The sequence below is a fragment of the Apus apus genome, chromosome Z (assembly GCF_020740795.1).
Source record: "Apus apus isolate bApuApu2 chromosome Z, bApuApu2.pri.cur, whole genome shotgun sequence".
In the NCBI taxonomy this organism is placed as follows: domain Eukaryota; kingdom Metazoa; phylum Chordata; class Aves; order Apodiformes; family Apodidae; genus Apus; species Apus apus.
Window position 1 is genome coordinate 54,533,300 of NC_067312.1, and position 25,976 is coordinate 54,559,275.

Below are 25,976 nucleotides of genomic sequence, written 5' to 3' on the forward strand. Positions count from 1 at the left end.
CCTCTGCTAAGTGTTGTTCATTTGTCTTACAAGAACTCCATCCATCAGAGAGCTTTATCAGTATTGGACTCTCCATTGTTTCATCATATGTTAAGACTGCATTCCTCCGGTTGTCTTCTCATCTGGTTTGCCCATATGTGTTTTAAAATTAGTGCTTTGTGCAAAGTGTTACTTACCTTGAAAATGAGACTCTGCGCTGTTGGTGTTGTCTGTAGAGCCCGGAGGTCCAACATGGATCCTTGTTGGCTTTGGGATTTACAGTAGGAAGGTACTTGGCCAAAGGGAAAATCAGAACAATGGAGCTACATGACCTAGAACAGCCAAACACTGCAGTCATGCCGGAACAAGACCAGCTCATAAAGTCGACGACAGAGACCATAGGTAACTTCCTGCCTGAGACCTTGCTGCATGTTAACTAGTTGTTTTTCCAGCCAGCCCAGACTGAGGACTTTTCTAAGATACTCAGCTCACAGTTACTGTAATCTTGAGTTTACTTTCTGTGGTAGAATTTACAGCCTGTAAAAATGTCATCTGATTAGATGCATGGACTAACCCTTTTCAACAAAAATAAGGTGACCTGTTAGCACATAGGCCAACATAGCACAATTGGGAGTGGTGCCCTAGAATTCTCTCAGTGTCTCCTTTCACTTTGTGTTGCTCTAGCTAATGCTTCCTACCAGCAGTTAAGGAGATAAATGCTTTGCTTCTTGCATGGTTGAAATATAAGTGCCTGCCTGCCCACTGCTGAGCATTGATACAAAATCTAAGCAATCCTATTTTGCTTTTTCCTGTAGGTTCTTTTCTGGACAGCACCTCTCCCTTCCTTGTGGTGGCTGCTTGTACAGCTCTTGGTGAGATTGGCAGAAACGGCCCCTTGCCAATCCCCAGTGAAGGAACAGGATTTACAAAGCTGCAACTTGTTGAAAGCTTGTTGGCCCGAATTCCCTCCAGCAAGGAAACAAATAAGGCAAGATTTTTTTAGTGTTGTTACAATTCTTGTTCATTTTGGAATACTCTGTCCCCAGGTTTCTATATTATGTACCTAACTCAGCCTTAAGTTTTTAAAGGAATTGGGCTTACTGTTGGCTTTAGTGACTCAGAATTAGGCTAGGGGTTTTCAAAATTAAACTAATGGTTTTTCCAGTATTGTCTGGCAGTTGATCGCTTGTGCTTTCTATAGTCATAAGTAGGAGCTTAAGGGATGAAAACTATGAGTGGTCATAGTTTTAATTCAAGAAAATGTGGAGTATCTTTTTACCTGGAAATAATTTTCAAAAGTAACAGGACATTTGTTTTGATCCATGTTTTGGTAGAGAGGTACACTGATCTTCTGAGTTACTTGCATGTCTTGACTTGTGGTACCTTAAGTGAAACTTCCGCAGTGGTGATAATGAGTGGGTTTAAGTTGTATCTTCAGGACTTACAGGAAGAAGGGTATGTGATAATGTTGTTTTTTTGTTTGTGTTTAAGATGAAGGAACGGGCAATACAAACATTAGGTTACTTCCCAGTGGGAGATGAAGATTTTCCCCACCAGAAGCTACTGCTGCAGGGTTTAATGGATTCTGTGGAGGTGAGCCACTATCGGTGTATTATTCTTTATACTGCAGTGAGTATTTCTGTCTGGATGTTTTTTAAATCTCTAGAGCAAATTTTGCAAGTGGAATTGCCTTTTTGTAATATTGCCTCTGGGTTTTTTAAAAGTGCCTTGAAATTGAGAGTAGAGTTAAGTTTGGGGCTTGTAAAATGTTTTATGCTACAGTTTGAAAATCTGCTATTTACAGTCTCTGCCCCAGTCTCTGAGTGAAGTGTATGTTCCCCTTCAGAAGGACTATGTGTAAAATCTTAAGAGCTTATAGTAATGAAGCCATCTTAGCCTTCAGAAGTACCCTAGAGGTAGACAATATAAATACACCTTATTTTTCATCTGAACTACATCACCTGATAGAACTCACTTGAATTAGAAGCTTTGTTTATAACAATGTATGTATCTGTTGTCTGGCTACATGCATCAGTGTAGTTCTGTGCATTCTTTCACAGTTCTTCAGAGCTGTTGTATCTACTGCAAAATGCCAGACAGCAAAATCAAATAGTCAAGGAGTTTTCTTAGTATTCTTCATTTACAGCTTGTTTTACCTTTCTTCCTTGTGCATAATGACATATGGTTCAGCACTATAGAAGCAGCTATTGAATATCAGACAGGCTGGCTTCGCTGAGTCCTCCAGTCTGGTGTGAGCAAACAAGCAAGAATAGTAAGAACATTGTGTAGACAAACATAAAATAATTTTTCTAAGTGCTGTGTTTATCTCCTGTATCTGCCTGGGGACATTATAGCTTTCTTTATAAAATGTGTACTTGGAAAAAAAAAAGGCAATTTATCTTAGATTGCAGGAAGCTAAGGGTTCACTTCTTCAAATGCCTGAGCATTTTGTGCTTACAGAAAGCAATCTACAAGGTACTCAGCAGCTGTGGAAATAAGTTCTTAGAACTCAAGATTTGCCATAAATAATTACAAAAAAAATGACAGAGTTCCGCATTCTGTTCCTGAGGGCTTAGAGAATAGTGCAAACAGGACAGAGAAGCAAAGTATTGTCTGAATTATTTCAATGTGAAATCTCCTACAGATGATCAACTTGTGGATGGAATCTTTTACTACTGCATACTATAAGAGAGGCACAGTAATTTTCTGTAATGACTGGTAATCTTTGTTTTATTTTCCTCCTGTCTCTCCAGTTCTTTCTGTCCACTAAGTTGAACTTTTGCAGAGACTAGCAAATGCTTTAAAAATAATTGTGGAAATTTTAGCTCTTAACATTCAATTTGGCTGTTTGGCATCGCCTCAGTTTCCATCAATTTCAGTGAGTCTGAGGTGCCACATAGCCTAAGATGCACATCAGAAGAGTGAGGAAACTGGTGCTGAGAATTGAGTTTGGCAGAGAGACTGTGGTTTTGTGGAGTAAGTGCCAAAAGTTTTGGTGTGTGTTTAATTAGTACTGTCAGTTAGTACTGAGGCTCTGTTGTGTTTTTCAGGCTAAACAGATAGAACTACAGTTCACCGTTGGTGAAGCTATTACCAGTGCTGCTGTAGGAACCAGCTCAGTGGCTGCACGTGATGCATGGACAGTCACAGAGGAGGAATATATCCCTCCTTCAGGTAGGCCTTCCTCATACAGCATCTGGGTTGAGGAATATAAAATATCACGGTTCAGACTAACATTGGGCCCCATAACTTTATTTCTGTGGTGTTTGATTTATTACAGTAGAAACGAGAGACATTTTGTGTTTGTTAATGCACTGCATGGCATTCTGTAATGCTGGATTGTATACAAGTGGTTCACCTCTTTGAGTCCATCTGCTCAGAGGGTAAAAGACTTTATTTCTTTTGTTGTTTAATTAGCCTCTTGATGAAATGTAATTCATCGCTGTTCGACACTACATTTGTGGTGGTTGTTTTATTTTGGTTTGCCATGTTATATTAGAGTCAAATTTAACATACACCAACCTCTTAAAGTAGCATTTTGAAGCCTGCACTGGAAGATAGGGTTAGAAAATGAAATTGAAGATCTTTTTCCAGTAACTTGGACTGGTAAACACAGGCATGACAAAATGGTAGCTTCAAAATAGGCAGCTGTAAATATCAGCCTCAGACCTGCAAACAGGCATTTTAATGTGTTGAGAGTGGTTGTAGATATCAAGTGTACACAAAGCTGAGCATGTGCAGAACAAGGTAGAAACCAAACCCTGATGTTGCTCCAGAATTTTTTAGCCCATGAAAAAATAAGTAGTGCACTGAATCTTGTGCAGTATGAGTGGTACCTCTTCTTGGCCACAGGCTCTGGAACACTTTCATGAAGAGTTAGGAGGACTCTGTTCATTGTTTCTATTAGCAGAAATAATTTCCCAATGACTGAAGTGAACGCTTTCCATTAATAAGCAGAGATTAAGGTGTCACCTGAGTACTTATCACTGTTAGGTTTTTCATTGCCACTGCATATTATATTGAAATTAAAATGGGTGTGGCCAATTCTCAAAGCTCCCTCCCTCCACCTTTCTTTCTTTCATACAGATTTGAAAGTGAATGATGTGGTTCCCTGGGTCCTAGACCTTATTTTGAGCAAACACATTATCAGCCCCAACCCACATGTTAGGCAGGCAGCTTGCATCTGGCTTCTATCAATGGTGAAGAAGCTGAGCACACACAAAGCAATTAAGGTAAGAAAATACCCTTTTCTAACCTTCTTTCTGTCCCCTTCTTTCCCTGTACTTCTGTTGCATCTTTTCTCCCAGTGCTGTTGCAGACCATGTAACCATTTTGTGCTCTCCAGGTAAAGAGCTTTGGGATGACAGATGCTTGGAAAATCTAAGCTGTTAAATGTAAATCCTTGCTGTATGTTACACTCATCTAAACAATGGATCTTGTGGGAGGTAGCAAAATCCACTAGTTTGGGGATGACAAAAAGATCCTTCTACAGAGGATAGCCTCTTAGGGCTGCAAGACAGATTTATGACACATTACTGCCACCTACTAGACAAGAAAAATAAAACATAGTTTACTAATGGCATGGTGGCTGTAAAAAGGTGCTGGACAAATAACTGGTATCTTCTGTGAATGTCAGTCAGGCTGCTGCTTACCAGTCTGGAAGAGAGGGCAGTTCTTATCCTAGCGGTAGCTCAAACAGGCAACTCCATTGATAAAACAGCCTCAGCTTATCTTTTAGAAGCTTGCCTTGAGACCAGACAAAGGATCCACAACCTGACATTAAAAAAATGTCCTTTTTTCTCATCTTGCAGTCTCATCTCAAGGATATTCAAAGTGCATTTGTTTCAATTCTGTCAGATAGTGATGGTAAGTACTATGGTATCTTTAAGAGCTGTGTCTTTTGGTGGGCTTTTAACAGAATGAAGGGAATCTTTGGACAGGCAGGAAGTCACATACACCCTCTCTGTAAGTCAGCATTAGAAGGTGACTGTAGAAACATCCCATTTCTTTTCTAGGCACCACATGTAGAGAAAAGAAGCACAGTGTTTTGCTGTGCTTTGCTACCCAAACATAAATCTCCTGCATTTGCCCCTTTAGACTGTAATAACATAAACTGTTCTGTGGTGCTACCTCTGCTCCACTTTGAATGGCAGGATGAATATCACAGAGTTGTGCATGGACAGGAACACTAAACCCTCTTTAAGGTAGCAGGTTTTGGCTCATAGGTCTACCTATGGGAGCTAGTGGTATGGGTGGCATTTTGCAGCATATCCAAAGCTCACCAAAGTTTAAGAGAATATTGCCATTAACTTTGCTGAACTTCAGGGGCCAGCAGTGTGTTAGGATACTTACGACTAAAAAGCTTGTGTCTTGCTAGACTAGATCTGCTCTAAAATGGAGAGCTGTGAACTGCAGCACAGAGTTCTGTCTGCTAGATCATGATTTCGCTTTAATCTTGTTTTTCAAGTTTATGTGCTACTTAATTACATGCTTATCTTTAATTTTACTTTGTAAAATTTCTTGCAGAGCTTAGTCAAGACATTGCTTCAAAAGGTCTTGGGCTGATATATGAACTAGGAAGTGAACAGGATCAACAAGAGCTAGTCACCACACTCGTTGATACCCTTATGACTGGGAAAAGGTACAGTATGCTCAGAACACAGTGAGAGAGTACTCTGAGCTATATGTCTGATGGGGACAAAAATGTGTCTCTACTATATGTAACAAGGGATGTTTTGTGACCAAGGGCAAGCTAATATCATTATATTCCCAGTGTGTCAAACTGGGATGTTTCTCAGTTCACCTTAGAGTTTGTTGTGACTGGAGTTGTTCTGGTTTTGTTCCATTCAACAAAGCTTCAAAACAGTGATTCAGTCCTGATTCAAGCTGTTGGAATCACTTAGGATTTGGTTAGGTTTCCTACTTGCTGCAGTGTTTGTTTGCAAAGGAGTGTCCTTGCAGTGTATGTGGCTTTGCACACCTATATGTTTTTCTGGGATTGGAACTAAAGGAATGGGAATATACTGAGGTAGTGAAGCATACAGACTAATTTGTTCTGTAGGATGCAGTCCATTCCGGGTAGTTTAGTAAAGCTAATTCTGGACCTTTCTTCTATCAGAGCCAAACACGAGATGACTGGAGAAACTGTGGTGTTTCAGGGTGGCTTGAGCAAAACCCCAGATGGGTAAGTTTGCTGACAGTCTCAGTGACAGACACACAATCTTCATATAATCATACAGAATGGTTTGACGTGGAAAGGACCTTAAAGATCATTAGTTCCAACCCCCCGCATGGGCAGCGACATCTTCCACTAGATCAGGTTGCTCAGGGCCCCATCCAACCGGATCTTGAGCACTTCTAGGGATGGGGTTTCCATAACTTCCCTGGGCAACCTGTGCCAGGGTCTCACCACCCTCATGTGCAAGAATTTCCTCCTAATGTCTAACCTCAATCTCCCCTCTTCCAGTTTTGATCCATTTGATCTCTGCCTGAGCTTTTTGTTCCTTCTTGTTCTCTAAATTACCGTAACTATTTTTTGTACTACAGATAGCGTGTTTACTTCTCTCTGTCTGTTTTAGGCTGTGATTTGACTATATTTTTAGCTGTTATGGCATACATGTAGCTAAAACTAGTGACATGGATTTCCTTTCTGCTTTCCAAAGTCAAGGCCTTTCTACCTACAAAGAGCTTTGTTCGCTGGCTAGTGATCTCAATCAACCAGACCTGGTGTACAAATTCATGAATCTGGCCAACCATCATGCCATGTGGAACTCTCGAAAGGTAATTTGCTGCTTCCATACCACTTCTGTTCCCACTATGAACTCTGGAAACAATAACTGCATTAATCTATCTCTGGTTATGTGATCTATAGATAACTGCATGTGGAGGCCATTTGTCAGTGCACTGGTGTCAGGTCCAACGCAAATTTGTCACCCTGAGAAACAATTTTAGGGTTACTTGAAATTCTTAAAACAAAACATTGATATCGCAGAGTTCTTATCATCCTACATTTCCCTTTGAATCAGCTGTGATCCTTTCCTTTTTCTCTTGTGTGTACTTAGAGGCTAGGTCTTAATGTGTTCAAACAGTGAGGTAATATTTTGAAAATGGGATGAATTTTCAAATGCCAGAGAAAGTGAGCATTGATATATAAAAAGGGAGAGAAAAAGTATTCGGCAACAAGTAGCTAAAAAGCCATTTGACAATCCATTGGTTTAATCACTGTTGTCACAAGTATCCTTTTTTAACTAGGTATTTTAAAGCTACTGGGACATTGAACAAAGCCAAAATACTATTGGATCCACTTTCTGCCAAAAAATGTAGCATCATTCATTTGAAGATGTAATTATGCTTTTCAGAGCTTTAACTTAAGGGCTTTTCACTGTCTTTACAGAAGCATGGAAAGCCTGGAAGCAGGCAGAGTACATTTCATGTGGTTTTATGCAAAAGACCCAGGTAGCTGCATTTACTGTGTTGCACCTTTTGTGCTCTTTCATGCTTCCTGCCTGAGATCTGCAGTTTCTTGAAACACCACTGAGTTCAAAAAACATGCCCCAGCATTAATGTTCATCCAGAGTTTGACAAGTCAGCATGTCTCTCAAGGCTTCCCTGTCCTTGTGAAGAACTCGGAGTTCAGAAGCATAGTTAGCTTCCTGACCCTTGTTGAATTGCACCAACCAGAATGAGTCAAGAAAATCCAACTATCGGTTGAGCTTTGGCACTTGGTGAACTTGCAGAATCATTTAAGTTGGAGGGGCATCTGGAAGGCTGTGCTCTAAAACTCCACACAAGACCTAGGCAGAGCAAGCTGCTCAGGGTCTTGCAGATGATGCCTCCCTTTTCCTTATACTTTCTGCAGCCCGTTGCTTCTCCCAGCAGCGATCCTAAAGGAGAGTACGTTGTTACTACTCTACCTTTTCTAGCATAACCCAGACAGCACATCCTGTGAAATCCCGTGTATGGGGTTTTGAGTGGCAACTTTTGAGTCTTTAAGTCAGGAAACATGAAGACATGAGAGACACTCACTGCAACAAATGTATCGAGCAATTTCTCTTTGGACTTCCCTGCCAAAAACCATGGGGCTTAATGGGCAAGCATCAGTTCCACTGTCTTAGCATGACAGTGGAATTTACAGTGTTGGAGAAGGAAAAGGCTATGGAAGAATACTTGAGTTTAAAGTAAATATGCAGATGCAAAATTATAATCCCTAGAAATTTCAGGTTGTAGAGCTAAGGTAGAGTAGTTTTATTTTTAGTTTTTCATTTCTTAAGTTATTCAAGTTCTGCTAAATGCAACAGAGTTGTGGGGAAGCAGTGGCCCATCCTCACCAGTTTTTCCAAAAATCAGTCTCTTCTGGAAGAACATATTCAAGTTTTCATAGTTTTAATTCTCCAGCACCAATTTTGCAAATTAGGTCAATTGGTGTCTTGAAATGAAGACTGGAAAGAAGGAAGTTCTGAAGTCATATGTTGTCTGCTGAGTGTGATTTTATGCTTGAGATGGCAGTAGTAATGTTGCACTGATGGGGGCTAACTCTGGTGCCATTCTATTCCTGATTTGGTCTAACTCTAAACTGTGTCAGTCGACTTTGCCTCTGACTGCACCCAGGAGCAATAACTGAGTGAGCGAGCAGATTGGTTCAACAAATACTCTTTTGTCATCATTTCAGGGAGCAGCTTTTGGCTTCAATGTGATAGCTGCCAAGGCTGGAGAGCAGCTGGCTCCATTTTTGCCCCAGCTTCTTCCCCGGCTCTACCGTTACCAGTTTGACCCCAACCTGGGCATTCGACAGGCAATGACCAGCATTTGGAATGCCTTGGTCACCGACAAGGCAATGGTGAGTGAGCTGCAAAGTGCAGAGTTGTGGGATTGCTGATAGCCAGCTGCTAGCCAGCCGGACCTCAGAGATCTTCATGGGATCAGCTGCCTCTGGGGCAAGGAGATGCTGTGCAGAAAGGAGTGAGGAATTGTCCTACAGAGAAAGAGGGGCTTTCGTGCATGGGGAAGCTGAAGAATGTGCAGAGGTTTTGCACTTCCTCTTACATGTCAAGGATATTGCAGACCTTGTTCGTGTGGCCAGTGTTGAAGTTTATGATTTACTTTCAGTGGGGTCTTTCCACACTTCAATTATTACTTTCATATTGCTTATAAGAAGCTCTTTAGGAATCCTTATGGCTCAAGAAGCCCTTCCTAGAGCAAGAGCATCGAAATGTGGTTACTCAGTTTTTTAAGAGGGAGTAAGCCCATGGGAAGAGGCTGTTGCAACAGCTTGAGCATAAAACCTGCCAGAGTAGTTTCAGGAACAAGTTAGTTTCGTGAGAGGTCTTTGCTCTGACTCTAAAGGCCCTTAATGGGGTTTGCAAATTTTTTTTCCTGGCAAAGCTGATCTTGGTGTGAAGCCATTCACTCTGATCCCTCATCAAAGCACAACTGCTTCTCCTGCAAATAAATGTTGGTGCCGCATCTAGAGAGTTCAGCTGGTAAGGACTGAGGGACTTTCCTCTTTTCTCGCCATCTCTGTCACAGCATTAAGCCCTGATGCAGCGCACAGAAGGGCATGTCTAAAGCGGAGTCAGAGTAAGTTTGGATTGGATCAGCTCTAGCAAGCATTAGTTCATCTACAGAGGATTAAAGTAGGTTGTATTGTCCAAAAGGTCCTTTTTTTTAATCAGGGTACAGGACAAGAATGCATGGTCCAAGCTTGTTTCGTGATTTTTCCTTTTCTTAATAATAGGTTGATAAGTACATGAAGGAAATTCTTGAGGATTTGATCAGTAACCTAACCAGCAGTCTGTGGAGGATCAGGGAATCCAGGTATTGCTTGGAAAAATAACAGGTTTTCCTTTGATTGTTTTCTTAATTATAAACTTGTTAACCTGAAGAAGTCAAAGGGGTAAATAGGACATGTCCTTTCCTCAGGATAGAGGCCAATCTTGTGTTCTGCACTGGAAGTGAGATACAATCTCCAAGCTATTTGCTTCCGGCTTTAAACATTATTTTTTTTATTCCATGATACTAAATAACATTCTCTGAAGGGGGATTTTTCTGGTCACAAAGTCCTTGCCTATCCTTGGACATGAAATACTGCTTTATGTTAGAAAAACTTGGCAGTCTGGCTGTATACATACTTGGCAGCAAGGCGCCAGTTGGTATAGCATTTTTAATAAACAGGTTTTGCTTGTAATGGTTTATAGTTATACTGTATTGAAAACTTGAATTTTAATTTCAATTCCAGGCTTGAGACCATTTTGTTTTGTTCTTATCCTATACTTACAGAAATCTGAAACAGTTCTGTAACTGGAATGGTTGCAATGGCAATTTTCATCACTTGCTGTCACCTGTTTCAGATTTCACCTGACTGGCTGAACATTTTTTTCTTTGCTAAAGGAGACATTTTCATTACAGAGAAGATTTGGGGAGAATAAGGAGTATGAAACAGTTCTCAGGTTTTTTTAACCATGTAATTATAAACATATCAGTATATACACCTATATTGAATAAGTACACATGTGAAGGAAATAAAATTTCTTGTTTGCAGTTGTCTGGCACTGAATGACTTACTAAGAGGAAGACCTTTGGATGACATAATAGACAAGCTTCCAGAGATCTGGGAAATCCTGTTCAGAGTGCAAGATGACATTAAGGTAATGGAAGTGATTATTAAACAGGAATCATCCACAGGAAGTACAGTAATCAAGCTCTGAAGTGTTTAAAGAGAGATTCTTTGAGACGTCCAGTTGAAGCCAATGGGGGTTTTGGGTATTAAGCAGATTAGAAATTCAAGCCCCTTGCAGTTAAAATTTCTGTGCTGCCTTGGAAATTCCTTGTGTGTGTTTCTCATATTTTTCAGTGCTGGTTTTCATTCCTACCGTGCTTATTCTTGATCATTTAGCATTTTTCCTGGACATAAAAGATGCCTAGGTATATGTTTAACTTACATGTATAGAAGCATATTTTTGGGGGCTGATTGTGTGTTTAAATGACTTGTATATATGAAGTCAGAAATAGAGGATATCGTTCTTAAACTGAACCAGTGAAGAGAAATGTTAGTTGAATAATTATGGAATATAGATGTCAAGAAAAAAAATCAAAATATGCAAGAAACAGAGGTGCAATGGGATTGTGTATGGTCCACGAAGAGTATGGTTAGTGTCACGTGCTACCAGAGTTGCACCAATTTTACTGTTTGCTTTTAGTCCATCTTTCTCTAGTCCTAGACATTCAGGTAAGGAAAGCATGACTAAACAACAGGCATTACATTGAGGAGGGGTAAAGCATACTCAAAGCGCTATATACTTCCATTTGCAGTAGAAGGTTCCGTTGTTTTTGGGGTTTCATTTTTGGTTTTATAGTTTGATTGGCATTTTTCTTTTGTTTTGTGGGGGTTTTGTTTTGTTTTGAAAAGGACAATCAATGCAATAATATCACATTGACAAATGTGAACATTGAGTAGACCAGATACTCAGATTGTCCAAAACAAAAATTTTTTTGAAAGCTATTGTGTTAAGTATTAACCATAAATATAGCCTTGTCAGTGTTATACTTATCAACTAATAGGAATCCTATTGAAGATTTAAAACTTGTAACAGTGGATTGTTGACTTCTTATTTTTAGGAGACTGTGAGAAAGGCAGCAGAACTAGCCCTAAAAACTTTAAGCAAGGTAAAACTCTTAATTTCGTCATTTGCACATGGAGATGTGTATGGTTTTGGTGTCAGGTAATGATTCACTTTCATATATGCAGGAGTGACCTGCTTGCTATAGACTGCTGTTTTGAAGAGATCTCTAGTACAAGGTGCAGTTGTGATAAACTGAGCAGCCCTCTAGGAAGCAAGCATAATACACTTGACCATATAATCTTCTGTACTTTTGTTGGTGCTGCTGCAGTTTTGCTGCTCGAGGATAATGCAGTGTTAAGTTCAGTACAACCAAAGTAGGGGTGTAATGAACTGGGTTTTTTCCCTCTAATGTCCTTTTTTTCCCCCTGGTTGGGGGTGGCATTTAGGGGAATTTCCTGTAAGTTCAACAGCTGACCAAGCCCAACTGATCTAGTTGATGAAGTTGGTATCTTTGAGCAAGTGGAACCTCCCTGGTGTGAAACAAAGTAATCCAGTCTGGACATCACTCTCTCTGGTGTTGTTACTGACACAAGATTTTTGGGTTGTAGTACACGTATCACTTAATATTTGGTTTGGTATTTCTCTAAAATAAGTCACATCAGTGGAAATGGAAACAGATTGTAAGAGGTGTGTTTAAAAGTGCAGCCTTCACAATGCATGCAGCATGACATTCCAATGGCTCGAGTGGTGATCTGGTCCCAAAGCATTGTTACTGCAATTGCAGAATCTGTTCTGTTATAGAACTTGCTGTTCTGCCTTGTAAATGGTTGAATTCATGTGGCTGAGGTAGGTTGTCCCTCACCTGAGAGGTCATTTGATCCATCTCTTCATCAAAATGCAGATCAAGGCCTGCCAGGCTCTGAATTTGTCTTTTCTGGAGGCTGTCCAGGAAGGCTTAAGTACCTTCTGGAAAGGAGAATGAAGGTGTAACAGAGCCTGGTTTTGGCTGTGAGCAGTTGCTCCAGTTGGTGTTGACTGCTTCTGTCTGACAGAGAAGAGGCTTTAATGTATTCTGAGCAGGAGGTTTGTACATGCTTGCAACACTGATTCTCACCTGTCCCCAGGTCTGTGTGAAGATGTGTGATCCCTCTAAAGGAGCAGCAGGTCAGAAGACAATAGCTGTACTGCTCCCTTGCCTCCTAGACAAAGGATTAGTAAGCACAGTTGCTGAAGTCCGATCTCTCAGGTTAGTTTTTCATCATGCAAGTTCCCTGAGGGCTGGGTCAATTATTTGTCCCAAAGAAGCCCAGCTTGTTTGCCTGGGCTGCTGAATGTTTGCGTTTGAAGTGCCAGACTTCTCCTCAAAACAGCCCTCCTGCTGAGTCCTTTTCCCACTGAGTTTTCAGGAGCAGCCCTGGGAGAATGATACCTGTCTTTTGGGAGTATATGACCTCTGTGCAAATGCCCAGATCAGTTTCCCAACAGGAACATATTTTCTCTCTGTACAATGGGCAAGCTGGTCTGCAAGCACTATGCTGTGCTTGAGGCTGTCCTCTTTTCAGAGGAAAAAAATCCCATGATAGTTCTTGAAACAGCCAGGTCTTATTTCACAGCTGGTTGTGAGTAATGACAGTTCGCATCCCAGAGGCAACTGTATTTGGTCACACTGTTCAAATGCATTGTATATAAGTCTAACAGTTTGTGTAATGGCTCTATGTCCCTTGCTGTGTAGGGATTTCATATGCTTGTCACTTTGTAACACTGTTCATCCTTCATTTGCTTGAAGGACAGGAAAGCTGGAAAATTCAGCCCCAGAGTGTAGCTGCTCTTTGCAAAAATAATTGGCTTTTATCGAACATGATTATCCGGGAAGGTTACAAAGCCCCTAACAAATTAAAGTGAATAGTTTGTGAATGTTTTAATCCCTTCTGAAAATACAAAAACTCTTTGTCAAAATGCACCCAGAGACATGGTCAGTCTGAAACTGAAAAGTAGAATTTGAACAGATAATTGTAATTTATTTTCTCTTGGGCAGAGACAATGGATGTCTCTGGAGTGACTTTACCTAGAACTTACTCAAAACATGAAGATGTATTATGTCTTCCTACATCTGCCTGTAGTGTTGCCTCTTTACTCATTCCCTTTGTGATACCCTGGCCAAAGTAAGCAGCCTCTGTGCAAAGTACAGCATCAGTTTAAAGCTCAGGGCTAGGGTATGTTTTTGCTTAAGATGAAAAATACCTAGATTTTTGTTTGCAGGTAGATTTATCTGAGTGTATCTGAGATTTGGATTGGCCTTTTTTTTAGTACTGGATTAGAGTAGACCAGAAAGGGTTTTCAGCTAAGGCTGTGTGTTTCTTTGTTGACCTTCCCTTTAATCTTTTTCCAGCATTAATACTCTTGTGAAGATCAGTAAAAGTGCTGGGTCTATGCTGAAACCTCATGCACCAAAACTTATTCCAGCTCTGCTGGAATCCTTGAGTGTGCTGGAGCCTCAGGTCCTCAATTATTTGAGTCTTTGTGCAACAGATCAGGAGAAAGTAAGTGCAATAATGGTACAGTATCAACAGAACAGAGATAACAAAGATTTAAGCTTCATTCAGTGAACAGAAGAATAGCAGATTTGGTTGAAAGATGTTCAAAGATGCAACAGGTAATAAGTACCTAGAAAAAGTTTGTTCAGTGGAAGATGGCTGGAGAAATGTGGGGTTTTTTTGAAGGGCTGGGATTTTTTTTTAATTCACTAGACCTCCATATATTTTGGAAAGGAAGAACAATCTCAAGAAGAACTGCTGTTACTTGTCACTTCAACTGTGAAACAGGTGAAAAGAGATAATTATTAAATTATCTGGAATCCACCTGTACTGTCAAACCATGCTGTTGTTTTTCCCAGGGAATTAACTGCAGGATTTCTTATGACATAAATTACAAGGTGTGTCACAGTACTATGGGCTGGAGGTGCATGTTGCCTGCACTGTGTCCTTTAATCTCTCTAAACTTATTAATCAGTAGCACTGTTCTGGGAAACTGACTGAAACTCTCTGCTCAGAAGTAAATTTAGCTCTTTGCAACCAAAAATGAGTGAAGTACAGGTCAGAGTGGGACTTCCTCCCACCGCCTTTTTTCTTTATTTTTTTCTTTGTTTTGTTCTTTTTTGCCCCCAATTTCCATGATGTCAAGTGTGTGTGGTTTAGCTGCTGTACTTCAGCTAGAACATCCATCTGCCTCTGAGACATTCATAGTCTGTAGATATAATTACTTTCTGTCTGTATGCCTCTGAAATAGAATTTGGTTTGGGTTTGTGAGGTAGTGAGTTAGATCTGATGTTGCCCTTTCCACTGTTTTTATGTTGAGTTTACGCTTGGTTTTGGTTTTTTTCCTTTTTTTCCAGACTGCAATGGATAGTGCCAGACTTAGTGCTGTCAAGTCATCTCCCATGATGGAAACCATTAACATGGTAAGTAATTGATTCAGAAAGGTACTCTTGGTATGCTCTAGGAGTAGAATAGTAATCAAAGTGGAACCTTTACAGAATACCTCTCCAGGGTTCAGGTTTATCACATCTCCATGTCCACCTGTCCACCTTCTTTTTCATGGGCTGACTTATCTCATCCTGTTGCCACAGCTGGCTCCCCAGATGGTGTGTGAATAACCTTGGCTCCATTTGGAGTCAGACATATTGTTTCTCCACCTGAAGACGTCCCTGCTTTGATGAAGAGGGCATCTTTCAAGTGCTTTTCTTTGGTTAGGGGCTCAGCTGGTTCTGAATAATGCTGGCTGCCATTTCTCTTCATCTCTGCCCCACAATTCCACAATCAGCTTCTCACTTTGGCCTTTGACTGATGATAATGTTCTTAAGGCACAAATGCTGTGCAGCCCTTGCCTCGTGGTGCTTAAGATACTCCAACCTTGCCATTGCTGGTGCTTTGATGGTGGAGATGTTAGAGATAAAACTGCAAGCACTGAAAGCACTGTCGACAGGTGGTGTTTGCCACCATAGTTCCTGCTGCAGGAGGAGGAGTTCTGTGCTCTGTAAGAGCCTGTCTCTGCCCAAAGAAAAAGATGCTTCTTACCTGCTTTGGCACTGCACGCAGGCAGCGGCATGCAAGGAGACGGGAGGTGGGAGCCCTGAGCAAGTTTTAGGAGAAGCATAGGCACCAGGGCTACTCCTTGTTTCCTGTGCTTATGGGAAAGTTAGTAACAACTGCAAGCCCTCCAGTCTGTAACAGCATGTCAAGCTGCGTTTGGTGTCAAGTGGTTTCTATAAATGGTGTGTAAAGCAGCTGGGGATGAAAAGCTCTGTGTGAAAGTGTACTCACTGCCACCCAGCAGGCTGCCGCAGCTGCTGCTGTCCCTCCTCCAGGCCATGCCTCTACCTGCCAGCCCTGAAGAACAGTTGTGCTGCCCTGATCAATGCTGGGGTATCATGAAGGCGTCCTGTCTGATGAGCAGCCGTCTCTCTCTTCCTCCATGTTCTGGGTCTGGCAGGGAGATTACATCCTTAGATGAGGTATCATGGATTATTCCTGTCACCATACCAGTGCAGAAGGGAAGCAACAGATCTGACTTCTGAAGCTCAGAGAGGGTTACCTTCAGTTAATATGTGATCCTTGAATTTGCTTAGAGGCTGAATCTCCTCTCTCCAGAGACAGAATTCTGGTAACATGAGTCTTTCTGTTTTCCCCAGTGGATGTTTTAGGTGTAGGAGATAAGAAATGATACTCTTAACATCCTAGTTGTTCCTTTGTCTTTTATTCCACTTGTTTTTCTTGACCTGTTGGAAAACTGTCTTGACTAGTTTCAAGGAAGGCCAAAGCCTTCTTAGAACTCAACCTGGCAAAGGAAGTAAAAGAGAGCAAGAAGGCCTTCTTCAAATGTATCAGTGCTAAAAGGAAGAACAGGAAAACTGTGGGGCCACTGCTGAATGAGGTGGGAGCTCTGGTAGCAGAGGATGCAGAGAAGGCAGAGTTACTGAGAACCTTCTTTGCTTCAGTCTTTATTCCTAAGACCAGCCCTCATGAATCCCAGACCCTGCATGTAAAAGATGAGGCCTGGAGGAAGGATGACTCTCCACTGATCAGTGAGTTAGAGATCAGCTGGGAAGATTGAATATACGCAAGTCCATGAGCCCCAGTCAGATGCACCCAAGAGTGTTGAGAGACCTGGCTGATGTTGTTTCTATACCACTCTCCATCATTTTCGAAAGATCATGGCAAACAGGAGAGGTGCCTGAGGACTGGAAGAAAGCCAGTGTCACTCCAGTCTTTGAAAAGGGCAAGAAGGAAGATCCAGGGAACTACAGACCAGTCAGGCTCTCCTCCATTCCTGGAAAAATCATGGCGTGGCTGGTTCTGGAAGTCATCTCTATGCACATGGAAGAGAAAAAGGCTGTCAGGAGTAGCCAGCATGGACTTACCAAAGGGAAAATAATGTTTGACTAATCTGATAGCCTTCTATGATCTTCTTTTGTTGACTGAATGGGTGGATGCAGGGAGACCAGTGGATGTAGTCTACCTTGACCTTAGCAAGGCTTTTGACACTATCTCCCATAACATCCTCGTGAGCAAGCTCAGGAAGTGTGGGGTGGAAGAATGGACAGTGAAATGGATTGAGAGCTGGATAACCATAGAACCCAGAGGGCAGTGATCAATGGTGCAGAGTCCGGCTGGACACCTGTAACTAGTGGAGTCCCCCAGGGATCAGTGCTGGGTCCAGTCCTGTTCAACATCTTTATCAACGACCTGGTTGAGGGGACAGAGTGTGTCCTCAGCAAGTTTGCTGATGACATGAAGCTGGGAGGATTGGCTGGTTCTCCTGAAGGCTGTGTAGCAGATCTGGACAGACTGGAGAGCTGGGCAAAGAGGAACCTAATGAGGTTCAACAAGAGCAAGTGCAGAGTCCTGCACCTGGGAAGGAACAACAACATGCACCAGTACAGGCTAGGAGGTGATCTGCTAGAGAGCAGCTCTGTGGAGCAGAACCTTGGAGTCCTGGTAGGCAACAAGTTATCCATGGGACAGCAATGTGCCCCTGTGGCCAAGAAGGCCAATGGTATCTTGGGGTGCATTAAGAAGAGTGTGTCCGCAGGACGAGGGAGGTTCTCCTCCCCCCTCTACTCTGCCCTAGTGAGATCCCAGCTGGAGTATTGTGTCCAGTTCTGGGCTCCCCAGTTCAAGAGGGACAGGGATTTACTTGAGAGAGTCCAACAGAGGCTATGAGGGTGATTAAGGGACTGGAATACCTGCCTTACGAGGAAAGGCTGAGAGACCTGGGGCTGTTTAGTCTGGAGAGGAGAAGACTGAGGGGGGATCTAATCAATGTGTATAAATGTATGAAGGCTGGGCGTCAAGAAGGAAGGATGACCTCTTTTCACTTGTCCCCTGTGGTAGGACAAGGGGCAATGGATTTAAGCTTGAGCACAGGAAGTTCCACCTCAACATGAGGAAAAACTTCTTTACAGTGAGGGTTACAGAACTCCGGAACATGCTCCCCAGAGAGGTTGTGGAGTTTCCTTCTCTGGAGATTCTCAGCACCAACTCTGGATGCATTTCTGTGTGACCTGTCCTAGATTCTGTGGTGGTCCTGCTCTGGCAGGGGGTTTGGACTCGATGATCTCCAGAGGTCCCTTCCAACCCCTAATATTCTGTAGTTCTTTTATTTCATTGTCTAGTTTGGATATGTTATTGCTAGGGTTTCAGACAGTGGGGAAATGTTGGGTTTTATCCTAAGATAGCCATGCTTTTGTATCTCTCCCCTCCCCACTGCTCAAAGGACTTCTTGCCAGTGTGTTACTTTTCAGCTTTCTAAACAGTTGGAGTGCAGGACTACCTCAGTTCCAGCAAATTGTAATTTTAGCAGGATCACCTCAGCATAGAATTGGAACAAGAGAACTTGTATGTGCTGGAAACCACTTTGTGTGGTGCCTTTTTCCCACCATGCAGAAACTTAGTCCAGCTGAAGACCAGCCTACGGAACTGAGACAGGCCTCTGCTGGAAGCAAAGCAGCTTAAGTCTACAACCAATACCTTTTTTACTTTCCTTCCCCCTCCCCTGTCCCTTGCCTTTTTCTAGAGCTTGCAGTATTTGGATGTGTCTGTCCTGGGTGAGCTGATTCCTCGTCTGTGTGAACTCATCAAAAGTGGAGTAGGCCTTGGCACAAAGGTATGTCTGTGATTTTAATAATTCATTTGGAAATGGAGAAGGGAACACAGTGCAGTGTCAATGTAAATACTGCTATTTTGACTGCCTCTTCTAAAATGGCAGTTTGGGCTTATTCATGCTGGAGTCATTTTACATCTGAGTCTCAATGCGCTTACATTAATTGTGATTTCCTGAATGTGTGCTATCTTAGCTTCCCTGGCCTTCATGGCTGTTTTGCTCTGTGACACTTGAGTGCAAAAGGTTGTCCTGTATAGCTTTCAAATGTTCAAGTATCATCTATCCTGAGTGTGGGTCATGGTGACTTTTTCACTTCCTCATTCAATTATTGTAATTTGATACAAACTGTTCTGCTTCTGCCTTTGGCCTCTGGCTTATCAGGGCAGAGGCTCAGTGGGCCTAGAAAATGTCACACAAAAGCATATAGCACCACAGCAAGTACGGGCAGCAATAAACAGGGGCTAACACTGTTTTATCTTACATGTATTTTGCCTTTCAATCTTCCAGGGTGGCTGTGCCAGTGTAATTGTATCGTTAACCACACAGTGTCCTCAGGACTTAACACCTTATTCAGGTAAGGTTTTTTTGTAGTGTTTGTAGAGTTTTAAAGGTTCTTTTATCACAAGAATTATCTTTATGTGTATATTTTCCTCAAAGAGCTGTTTGAAGTTGCCTTGTGGGTATGAGTCTGTGGGGAGGTCCTGGGCATGTCCTCACCAAGTTGGAAAAAGTGGACGAAGGAGTTGAAGGAATTTGTGAGCACCCAGCAGGAACAGCTGGAAATATCCCTAGACTTCTTTGGAGCAGACTAACAGTGCCTTTGTTAGCACAGCACTGTTAATGAACACTCGTTCCTTAACTTGAGCTATGGGAGGACCATAAACAAGGACTTTGCTTTCTTGGTACAGTTTATTATGATTGTTACTTCAAAGAAGGTCATCTTTCAATTGCAAAATAGCAATAAAGATGAAGCAGGATCAGCTGGTGTGCTCACAACACAGGAACATGATCTGCCAAGGGGCCAAGGGGCACAGGCTGAGACTGCCAAAACACCAGCTTTTGCTGTGCCCTTGTTTTAACGTAAGGACCAGACAGACATGACAAGGAAAAATGCATCAATTCAGGCAAACTAATGACATGTAGGCTATTGTGGTTCTTGCCACAGCAATAAAAATGTGATACTTCTGATACAGTGAAGTTTCTTCCAACAGGCAAACTTATGAGTGCTTTACTTAGTGGCCTGACTGATCGCAACAGCGTGGTGCAGAAGTCTTTTGCCTTTGCTATGGGGCATCTAGTCCGGGTGAGTTGGGGTTTGAGATGGCTTTGTGTTTTATCTGCTTTTTACTGATACTTATTGTTTTGTTAAATAATTTGAGTGATTTTAGGTCTCCTCTCTGTTACAGACTTCCCGGGACAGTAGCACTGAGAAGCTGCTGCAAAAACTCAGCAGTTGGTACATGGAGAAGGAAGGTATGTTGCTCTTGGAGTGTTCAGTTACAGAATACAGTGCAGAAAAAGTACCTGATGATAGCAAAAGCTGGGAAAGAAGCATTTCTATATTGTGGTGCTTGGTTTTACTCCTGAATAATCCCTGAACAACACTGTGCATTCTCTGCTTCCCAACAGGCAGACCAAGCTGTTAAAGGAAAATCCTGCTTCTCATTCATAATGTGTGGTTGTTTTACTCCTTCAGAGCCAGTTTACAGAACAGGCTGTGCTTTAACTGTTCATGCTATGGGGCGCTACAGTCCAGATGTAGTGAAGAACCATGCCAAACATGTGCTACCATTGGCTTTTCTTGGCATGCACGAGGTTCCCGATGAAGAGAAAGGAGAGAAAGAGGATTCTACTCTGTGGACTGAAGTTTGGCAGGAAAATGTACCTGGTAAGATGTGTTAAGAGTGGCAAAAACTTTTTGGGAAGCTTGGGGCAAGAAATACCATGCTTTCTGGAAATCCACTTGGAAATACAGAGTTCTCATTGTAAAATATTTGGGAAGCTTGTTTCCATTTTCTTCCCTGCTGAAGATGTTCTCTGTCAGTGTCAGTGGGGTTAGCTTATCTTGTGGCTATTAAGAATAATTACAGAGCTGTACAGGCACAATCAGTAGAAGTATTTTAAGATTGTGAGGCACTGAATGCCAGTGTAATATGTCCCTGATCTTGGTGCAGATAGCTGGGCATCTTTGGAAATGTTGATGCCAGCCTTCAAGGGGTGCTTCACACTGAAGTAACAGGGGACTTTGGCATGTGTCTCAGGTTGGAAGTCTCTCTGGTGATGCCTTTGGTTTTAGCTTCAATTAATGAATCTACACTATAGAACAGCTTTTTTGCTGGCTCCTCTGACCTGTTATCAGATCTGGTCCTTCAGTCACCAGATGACTTTTGCAGTGACCTGTTCTTGAAAAAAAAAAGGTTATATTCCTTAGAAACAAGCCAACACAATGGAAGAACTGAGATAAGATCTTTGCCTGCATGCATGCTAAAGATTTTCTTTGGAAGCACCTAGAAAACAGAACCCATCTTCAATCAGCCTGGGAGGAATTACTTCACTCCCTTTCCTGAAGTAGTCCCTGCTGTATGTTTAATGGCCAAAAAAAAGATAAATTTCTTACTGTTTGGTTGTTTTTTTATTTTTTTTTCTAATTATTTTTTATAAGATCAGATTTTTGTTTGTTTTGTGGTAAAATTACAGTTTTCTTCTGTTTGATCTGCAGGTACTCAGGGTGGCATCAGACTGTATATGCAGGAGCTGATCACCATCACCCAGAAGGCTCTGCAGTCCCAGTCCTGGAAGATGAAAGCCCAAGGGGCAGCTGCCATGGCATCAATTGCCAAACAGACAGGCTCCCTTGTGCCACCACATCTGGGAATAGTGCTCTCCGCACTTCTGCAAGGTCTGCCAGGGAGAACCTGGACTGGGAAGGTAAAAAAGGAACTAGCACCATGTGAATTGCTGTGAGCACCAACATGTGGCCCTCAAGCCAAGAAATGCAACGTTCTGTGCTGCAGAGCAGCACGTGTAGGAATGCTGGCTTAGGGTGTCTTTGCCTTTTGCATTTAGCAGATACAAAAATTACCTGGAAGAGAAGTAGGTGGAGTTCAGATTGGCTTAGGATTTGGGTTCCCACTTAGACTACTCACACTGCACCATATTCTAGTCTTGAGGGGTATGAGCTTGTGCGCAGAAGCACTACAAGGCTTCCTTTCCACTGCCAGTTCAATGCAGAGAGAATGTCAAGTCCTCTGCAGCCTCTACAGCAGGAGTTGCAGGAGGCAGATACTGCTTCTCTAGGCTGGTGTCATAGGTGTATTTCTCCACTGCCTCCTGCAGTGGAGTATGGAGGTTTTCCCAGTGCTGCAGGACTGTGCCGTTTGGCTGTGTAGCAGTTCTCAGGTGTATCTGTTTTACTCATTGCAGGAGGAACTGTTAAAGGCCATTGCCAGCATTGTTTCTGCATGCAGGTAAGTGACTTGAAAGAGGTGGTACTCTGAGGGTATGGGAGGCTGTTGCACAGTGTTGTTGCCTCTCTGGTGCTAAGGAGACTCTAGAAAGTTGTGAACACCACCCTGATCTCCCATCAGCATATGAGGAGTCTTTTTCCACTCCACTTGTCAATGTTTGTGTCACTGGTGAGAGCTGGGAGGGACAAGTCATACTTCAGAGAGACCTTCAAAGGTAAATGGTTGAGTTATGGCAAGGAGGAGGGTGTTTAGAGGTCAGTATTGCTAAATAGGGGGAAGAGACTGAAGGCAAGGTTGGACACCTTGAAGGTGAAAACAGAGGAAGAGGCAGAAGAAGAATGAGGGGAGAAAGTGCTTTGGAAGCATATGAGGAAAGAAAAGCAGGGAGAACTGACAGGGAAAGCGCAAAGAAGAGCACCAGAGTGTTACTTAACAATGTAACCAACAGTTACAGCTGTTGGTAGCCAGCTGTGTGCCTGGAGACAGGAATTGCTTCCTGTCTGTGGGAAAAGCAGAGTTTTGGAAGGGATTCATGTGGGTCTGATAGTTTCTGTGTGCCTTGTGTTTCAGTGCAGAGCTGCAGAGGCCAGTGCCTGGCCAGCCCACTGTCACTGATATTGTCCAGGCTGTCCTGAAGGAATGTCGGAAGGAGAACCTGAAGTACAAGATGGTGGCACTGCGCTGCGCAGCTGGGGTGCTGCAGGCCACCAAGACAGACCGGTTCCAGGAGCTGTCGGATATAGTCTTTCCCATGATCAAGAAGGTGACAGTTCAGCTTCTTTGGATTTCCCTCTTTCAAAGCCAAACACCTAAGTGGTGACAATCCAGCTGATGCTGTTACAAACACACCAGCCTTCTGCCCACAGGGCTGCTGACATGAGAAGTGCTCCACAGTCGGGTAGGTCTGTGGTGGAGCTGAATACCAGACCACTGGTGAACCCTGAGGGTTTTGAATCTGTGCTGCCGACATTCTGAATTAGCCCAGCTGTTCTCTAGGCAGAGTCCTTCCTGTGGTGTCCAGCGCTGCCCCAGTACACCATTAAAAGTTAGCTCCTGGCCGTTGTACAGGCAGCAAGAGACTCCTAGGAAGCTGTGCAGAGTGTTTCTGTTTAGTACCTGCAGTGCTTTGCAGCTCTGCCAGTGAGACACATACAGCACGGGGAAGTTTTTGGATGCAAGGCCATGGAGCCTGCTGTGCACTGCTGCAGCCCACTGGTAGCACCAAGAGCTGCTGGTGGCCAGGGGGAGCCTGTGCTCCCTGTGTGTGGAGGCAGTGACTGGGTACAAGGATTGGTGTGCACAGGCTGTGAGGGGGAGACTGAATTACACTAAAATGTGTGGTTACCCTCTCTCATCCCTCTGTCAATCATGCCTTCCTCCCATGGCCTCCACAGAGCTCTCTTGAGAACATGGGCACAGGTTTACCAAAGCACGAGGAAGAGGATGAGGACATGAGGGAGAAAGAGGTGCAGATGGAGTCCCTGATCTGTGCCTTTGAAACCCTGGGCAAAGCCTGGCCGAGGAACCCAGAGACACAGCGTAAGTCAGCTAACAGCGTGCAGAGCAAACCTTCTCTGCCCAAAGTGTTACCTCTCAAAATGAAAAGAGGGAGGAGGGGGGGACCTGGAGATCATGTGAGGAGGCTTTTGAGAAGGTGCAGGATCTTGCTGCCTGCATCTTGGAAGAGCTTCGGTAAGAAAGCTGCCCCAATGGCCCATCCTTGGTGAAACTCCTTCACTGTTGTCTTGAATTCACTTCAGCAAACTGTTCTGTGTAGACCTGGAAGATGCTTGAGGCAATTTACCTAATCAAAAGCAGCCTATTTCTGCTGCTCACATTTACATTTATGTCAAAGCTGGTACAAGATGGAGGAACAGGGTATATGAGGAAAAAAATGGTTGGTTTTATTAGCATGCCAGAATGTGTAATGCAAGTGTTTATTTTCCAGTGTTTGTTAATGAGAGTGTTGATGTGAAGATTTTCAGGGTCACTTTCAGGGTTACAGAATGTTAACTTTGTCACATGCAGTGACTAGCTTGATGTCACATTAGGAGGAGCACAAGGAACACCTGGGAGACAGAGCAGGGCATGTTTCCTGCTGCTTTTCCCTGTGGTAAGACAGTGACATCCATATTTTTCTGTAGGTTGCTATCGCCAAGAGTTTTGCAAGTTAATGTGTGACCGTCTGAAACTCAGCACATGGAAAGTGCAGCTTGGAGTGCTACAAGCCATGAATGCCTACTTCCAAGGGTAATTCTCCTGTCTGCAGTCCAATTCAGTGTTTCATTCTTTGTTATTTCAAACTGTTAAATGAAACTGAAGATGGCACTGGGCTCTTGGAGGAAGGCAAGACCTCTGTCCCAGCGCTGCAGGGTGTCTGACAGTGTCTTTGTATTTGACAGGCTAATGCTGTTTGATGAAGAGCACTCGGACCCTGTGGCTTTGACAGAAATACTGTCAGAAACCTGTTCATCTATCACTCTTTCTTTAGGTAAATAGAGTTTTCCTTGTGTGTGGTTGATGATGAATTGCTTGTTAACACACTCCTCCTCTGGGGGCTGGCTGGTAGAGGAAGTGCCCAGTAAGCATGAGCTGTCAGATAGAACGTTTTGCCCTTCCTTGTGCTGCACTGTGATTACTCTGATGTTGCAGTAGCTGTTGAAGACAGTACTGTGCAGGGGGCTCTGCACATAGAAATAAATTCCTCTGGTGCAAGAGAGCTTTGAAAGGGGAGGGAGAGATAAACAGCAGACTCTGCAACCTCTCAGGAGTGCAAATCAGAAGTGTAGTAGTTTTCTCTCTGCAGAAGATGGATCACAACTCATCAAGCTGATTTAATGAAGTGTAGCCTTTTCTCCTCCACAGTCAGACTCTTGGATACATAGAGGGACCCAGAATTTTCTGAGATAAACAGTGCATGAAGCTCCAAGGCTTTAAGGCTGTTTGTGCTCCCCCAAGAGCAGAGCATTTATGGGGATATAAGTGCTACCTAAGTAATGTTGACAGCCATGGGCCTGTCCATTACTTTGTTCGTGTTCCCACTTGTCCTGTGATTGTAATGGTGCCACAAATCTCCTACTAGTATGTGGCTTTTGTTTCTGGTATGTGTAAAAGGCAACAGCTACTTTAGAGCTAACTACCAATCAAAAGACCCCTGGAAAGTTTGACTATCAATTTTAACAAGATTTTAGCTCTGGAAACCAAGTAGCTTTTTTTTTCTCTCAAGCTTGTGCTTGGTGGCATAAGGCTTATGTACCCTCACTTACTGTTACTTCTTGAAATTTAGATGGTTTCTAGCCATTACAACTCATCAAAAGAGCAGTCTGTTATGCACAGAAGTTGTCTGTGATCACGTTGCAGCGGCACCAGAGTTGTTCCCTCTTGACACGTGTAAGGAACAGTGGTGCTGTGGTAATAGCAGAAGCAGTGCACAAGGTTGAGTCAATTTGTGAACCTTTAGTTGGTCACTTTTTGCCATTGAAATGTCTCTTAATTGGGGAGCACTGCAGACTGACAGCACAAATAAGCTGAGTAAGCTGTGCTAACAAAAATGGTCAGGAGACTACAGTAGTGAATGCTCTATGTACAGTTGGTGAGCCTTTGGTTCTCAATGTGATTGTGGGTTTGTCTGTTGTTTTTTAAATCCCTTAGAAAACAAAAGCTACACATCCATAAGAACAGAAGCTTTGTCTGTGATACAACTGCTGCTCACCAAACTGCAAGGTGAGTTTTTGCTTTCCGCCTGGGAGAGCCACTGTTCAGTAAAAATGGTCTCTGGCTGTGTGGCCTGGAACCCTGGAGGGATGGCAGCACC

General features: G+C 42.9%; 1 protein-coding gene across 6 annotated transcripts in view; it reads left to right on the forward strand.

Moving 5' to 3' along the window:
* Nucleotides 1-25,976, forward strand: part of ECPAS (Ecm29 proteasome adaptor and scaffold) — a 102,985-nt gene that overhangs the window by 36,938 nt on the left and 40,071 nt on the right. For all 6 annotated transcript variants that reach the window (XM_051641891.1, XM_051641893.1, XM_051641888.1 and 3 more), the window contains exons 21-48: nt 216-381; nt 795-967; nt 1,471-1,572; nt 3,030-3,153; nt 4,066-4,211; nt 4,791-4,845; nt 5,506-5,620; nt 6,098-6,163; nt 6,642-6,759; nt 8,648-8,815; nt 9,713-9,792; nt 10,517-10,622; nt 11,593-11,640; nt 12,662-12,783; nt 13,927-14,077; nt 14,929-14,994; nt 18,609-18,698; nt 19,203-19,269; nt 19,907-19,998; nt 20,102-20,168; nt 20,392-20,583; nt 21,415-21,623; nt 22,119-22,162; nt 22,733-22,925; nt 23,557-23,701; nt 24,307-24,412; nt 24,565-24,653; nt 25,814-25,885. In XM_051641891.1, the coding sequence (XP_051497851.1) occupies nt 216-381; nt 795-967; nt 1,471-1,572; nt 3,030-3,153; nt 4,066-4,211; nt 4,791-4,845; nt 5,506-5,620; nt 6,098-6,163; nt 6,642-6,759; nt 8,648-8,815; nt 9,713-9,792; nt 10,517-10,622; nt 11,593-11,640; nt 12,662-12,783; nt 13,927-14,077; nt 14,929-14,994; nt 18,609-18,698; nt 19,203-19,269; nt 19,907-19,998; nt 20,102-20,168; nt 20,392-20,583; nt 21,415-21,623; nt 22,119-22,162; nt 22,733-22,925; nt 23,557-23,701; nt 24,307-24,412; nt 24,565-24,653; nt 25,814-25,885 (3,172 nt within the window). The remainder of the gene's footprint in view (nt 1-215; nt 382-794; nt 968-1,470; nt 1,573-3,029; nt 3,154-4,065; nt 4,212-4,790; nt 4,846-5,505; nt 5,621-6,097; nt 6,164-6,641; nt 6,760-8,647; nt 8,816-9,712; nt 9,793-10,516; nt 10,623-11,592; nt 11,641-12,661; nt 12,784-13,926; nt 14,078-14,928; nt 14,995-18,608; nt 18,699-19,202; nt 19,270-19,906; nt 19,999-20,101; nt 20,169-20,391; nt 20,584-21,414; nt 21,624-22,118; nt 22,163-22,732; nt 22,926-23,556; nt 23,702-24,306; nt 24,413-24,564; nt 24,654-25,813; nt 25,886-25,976) is intronic.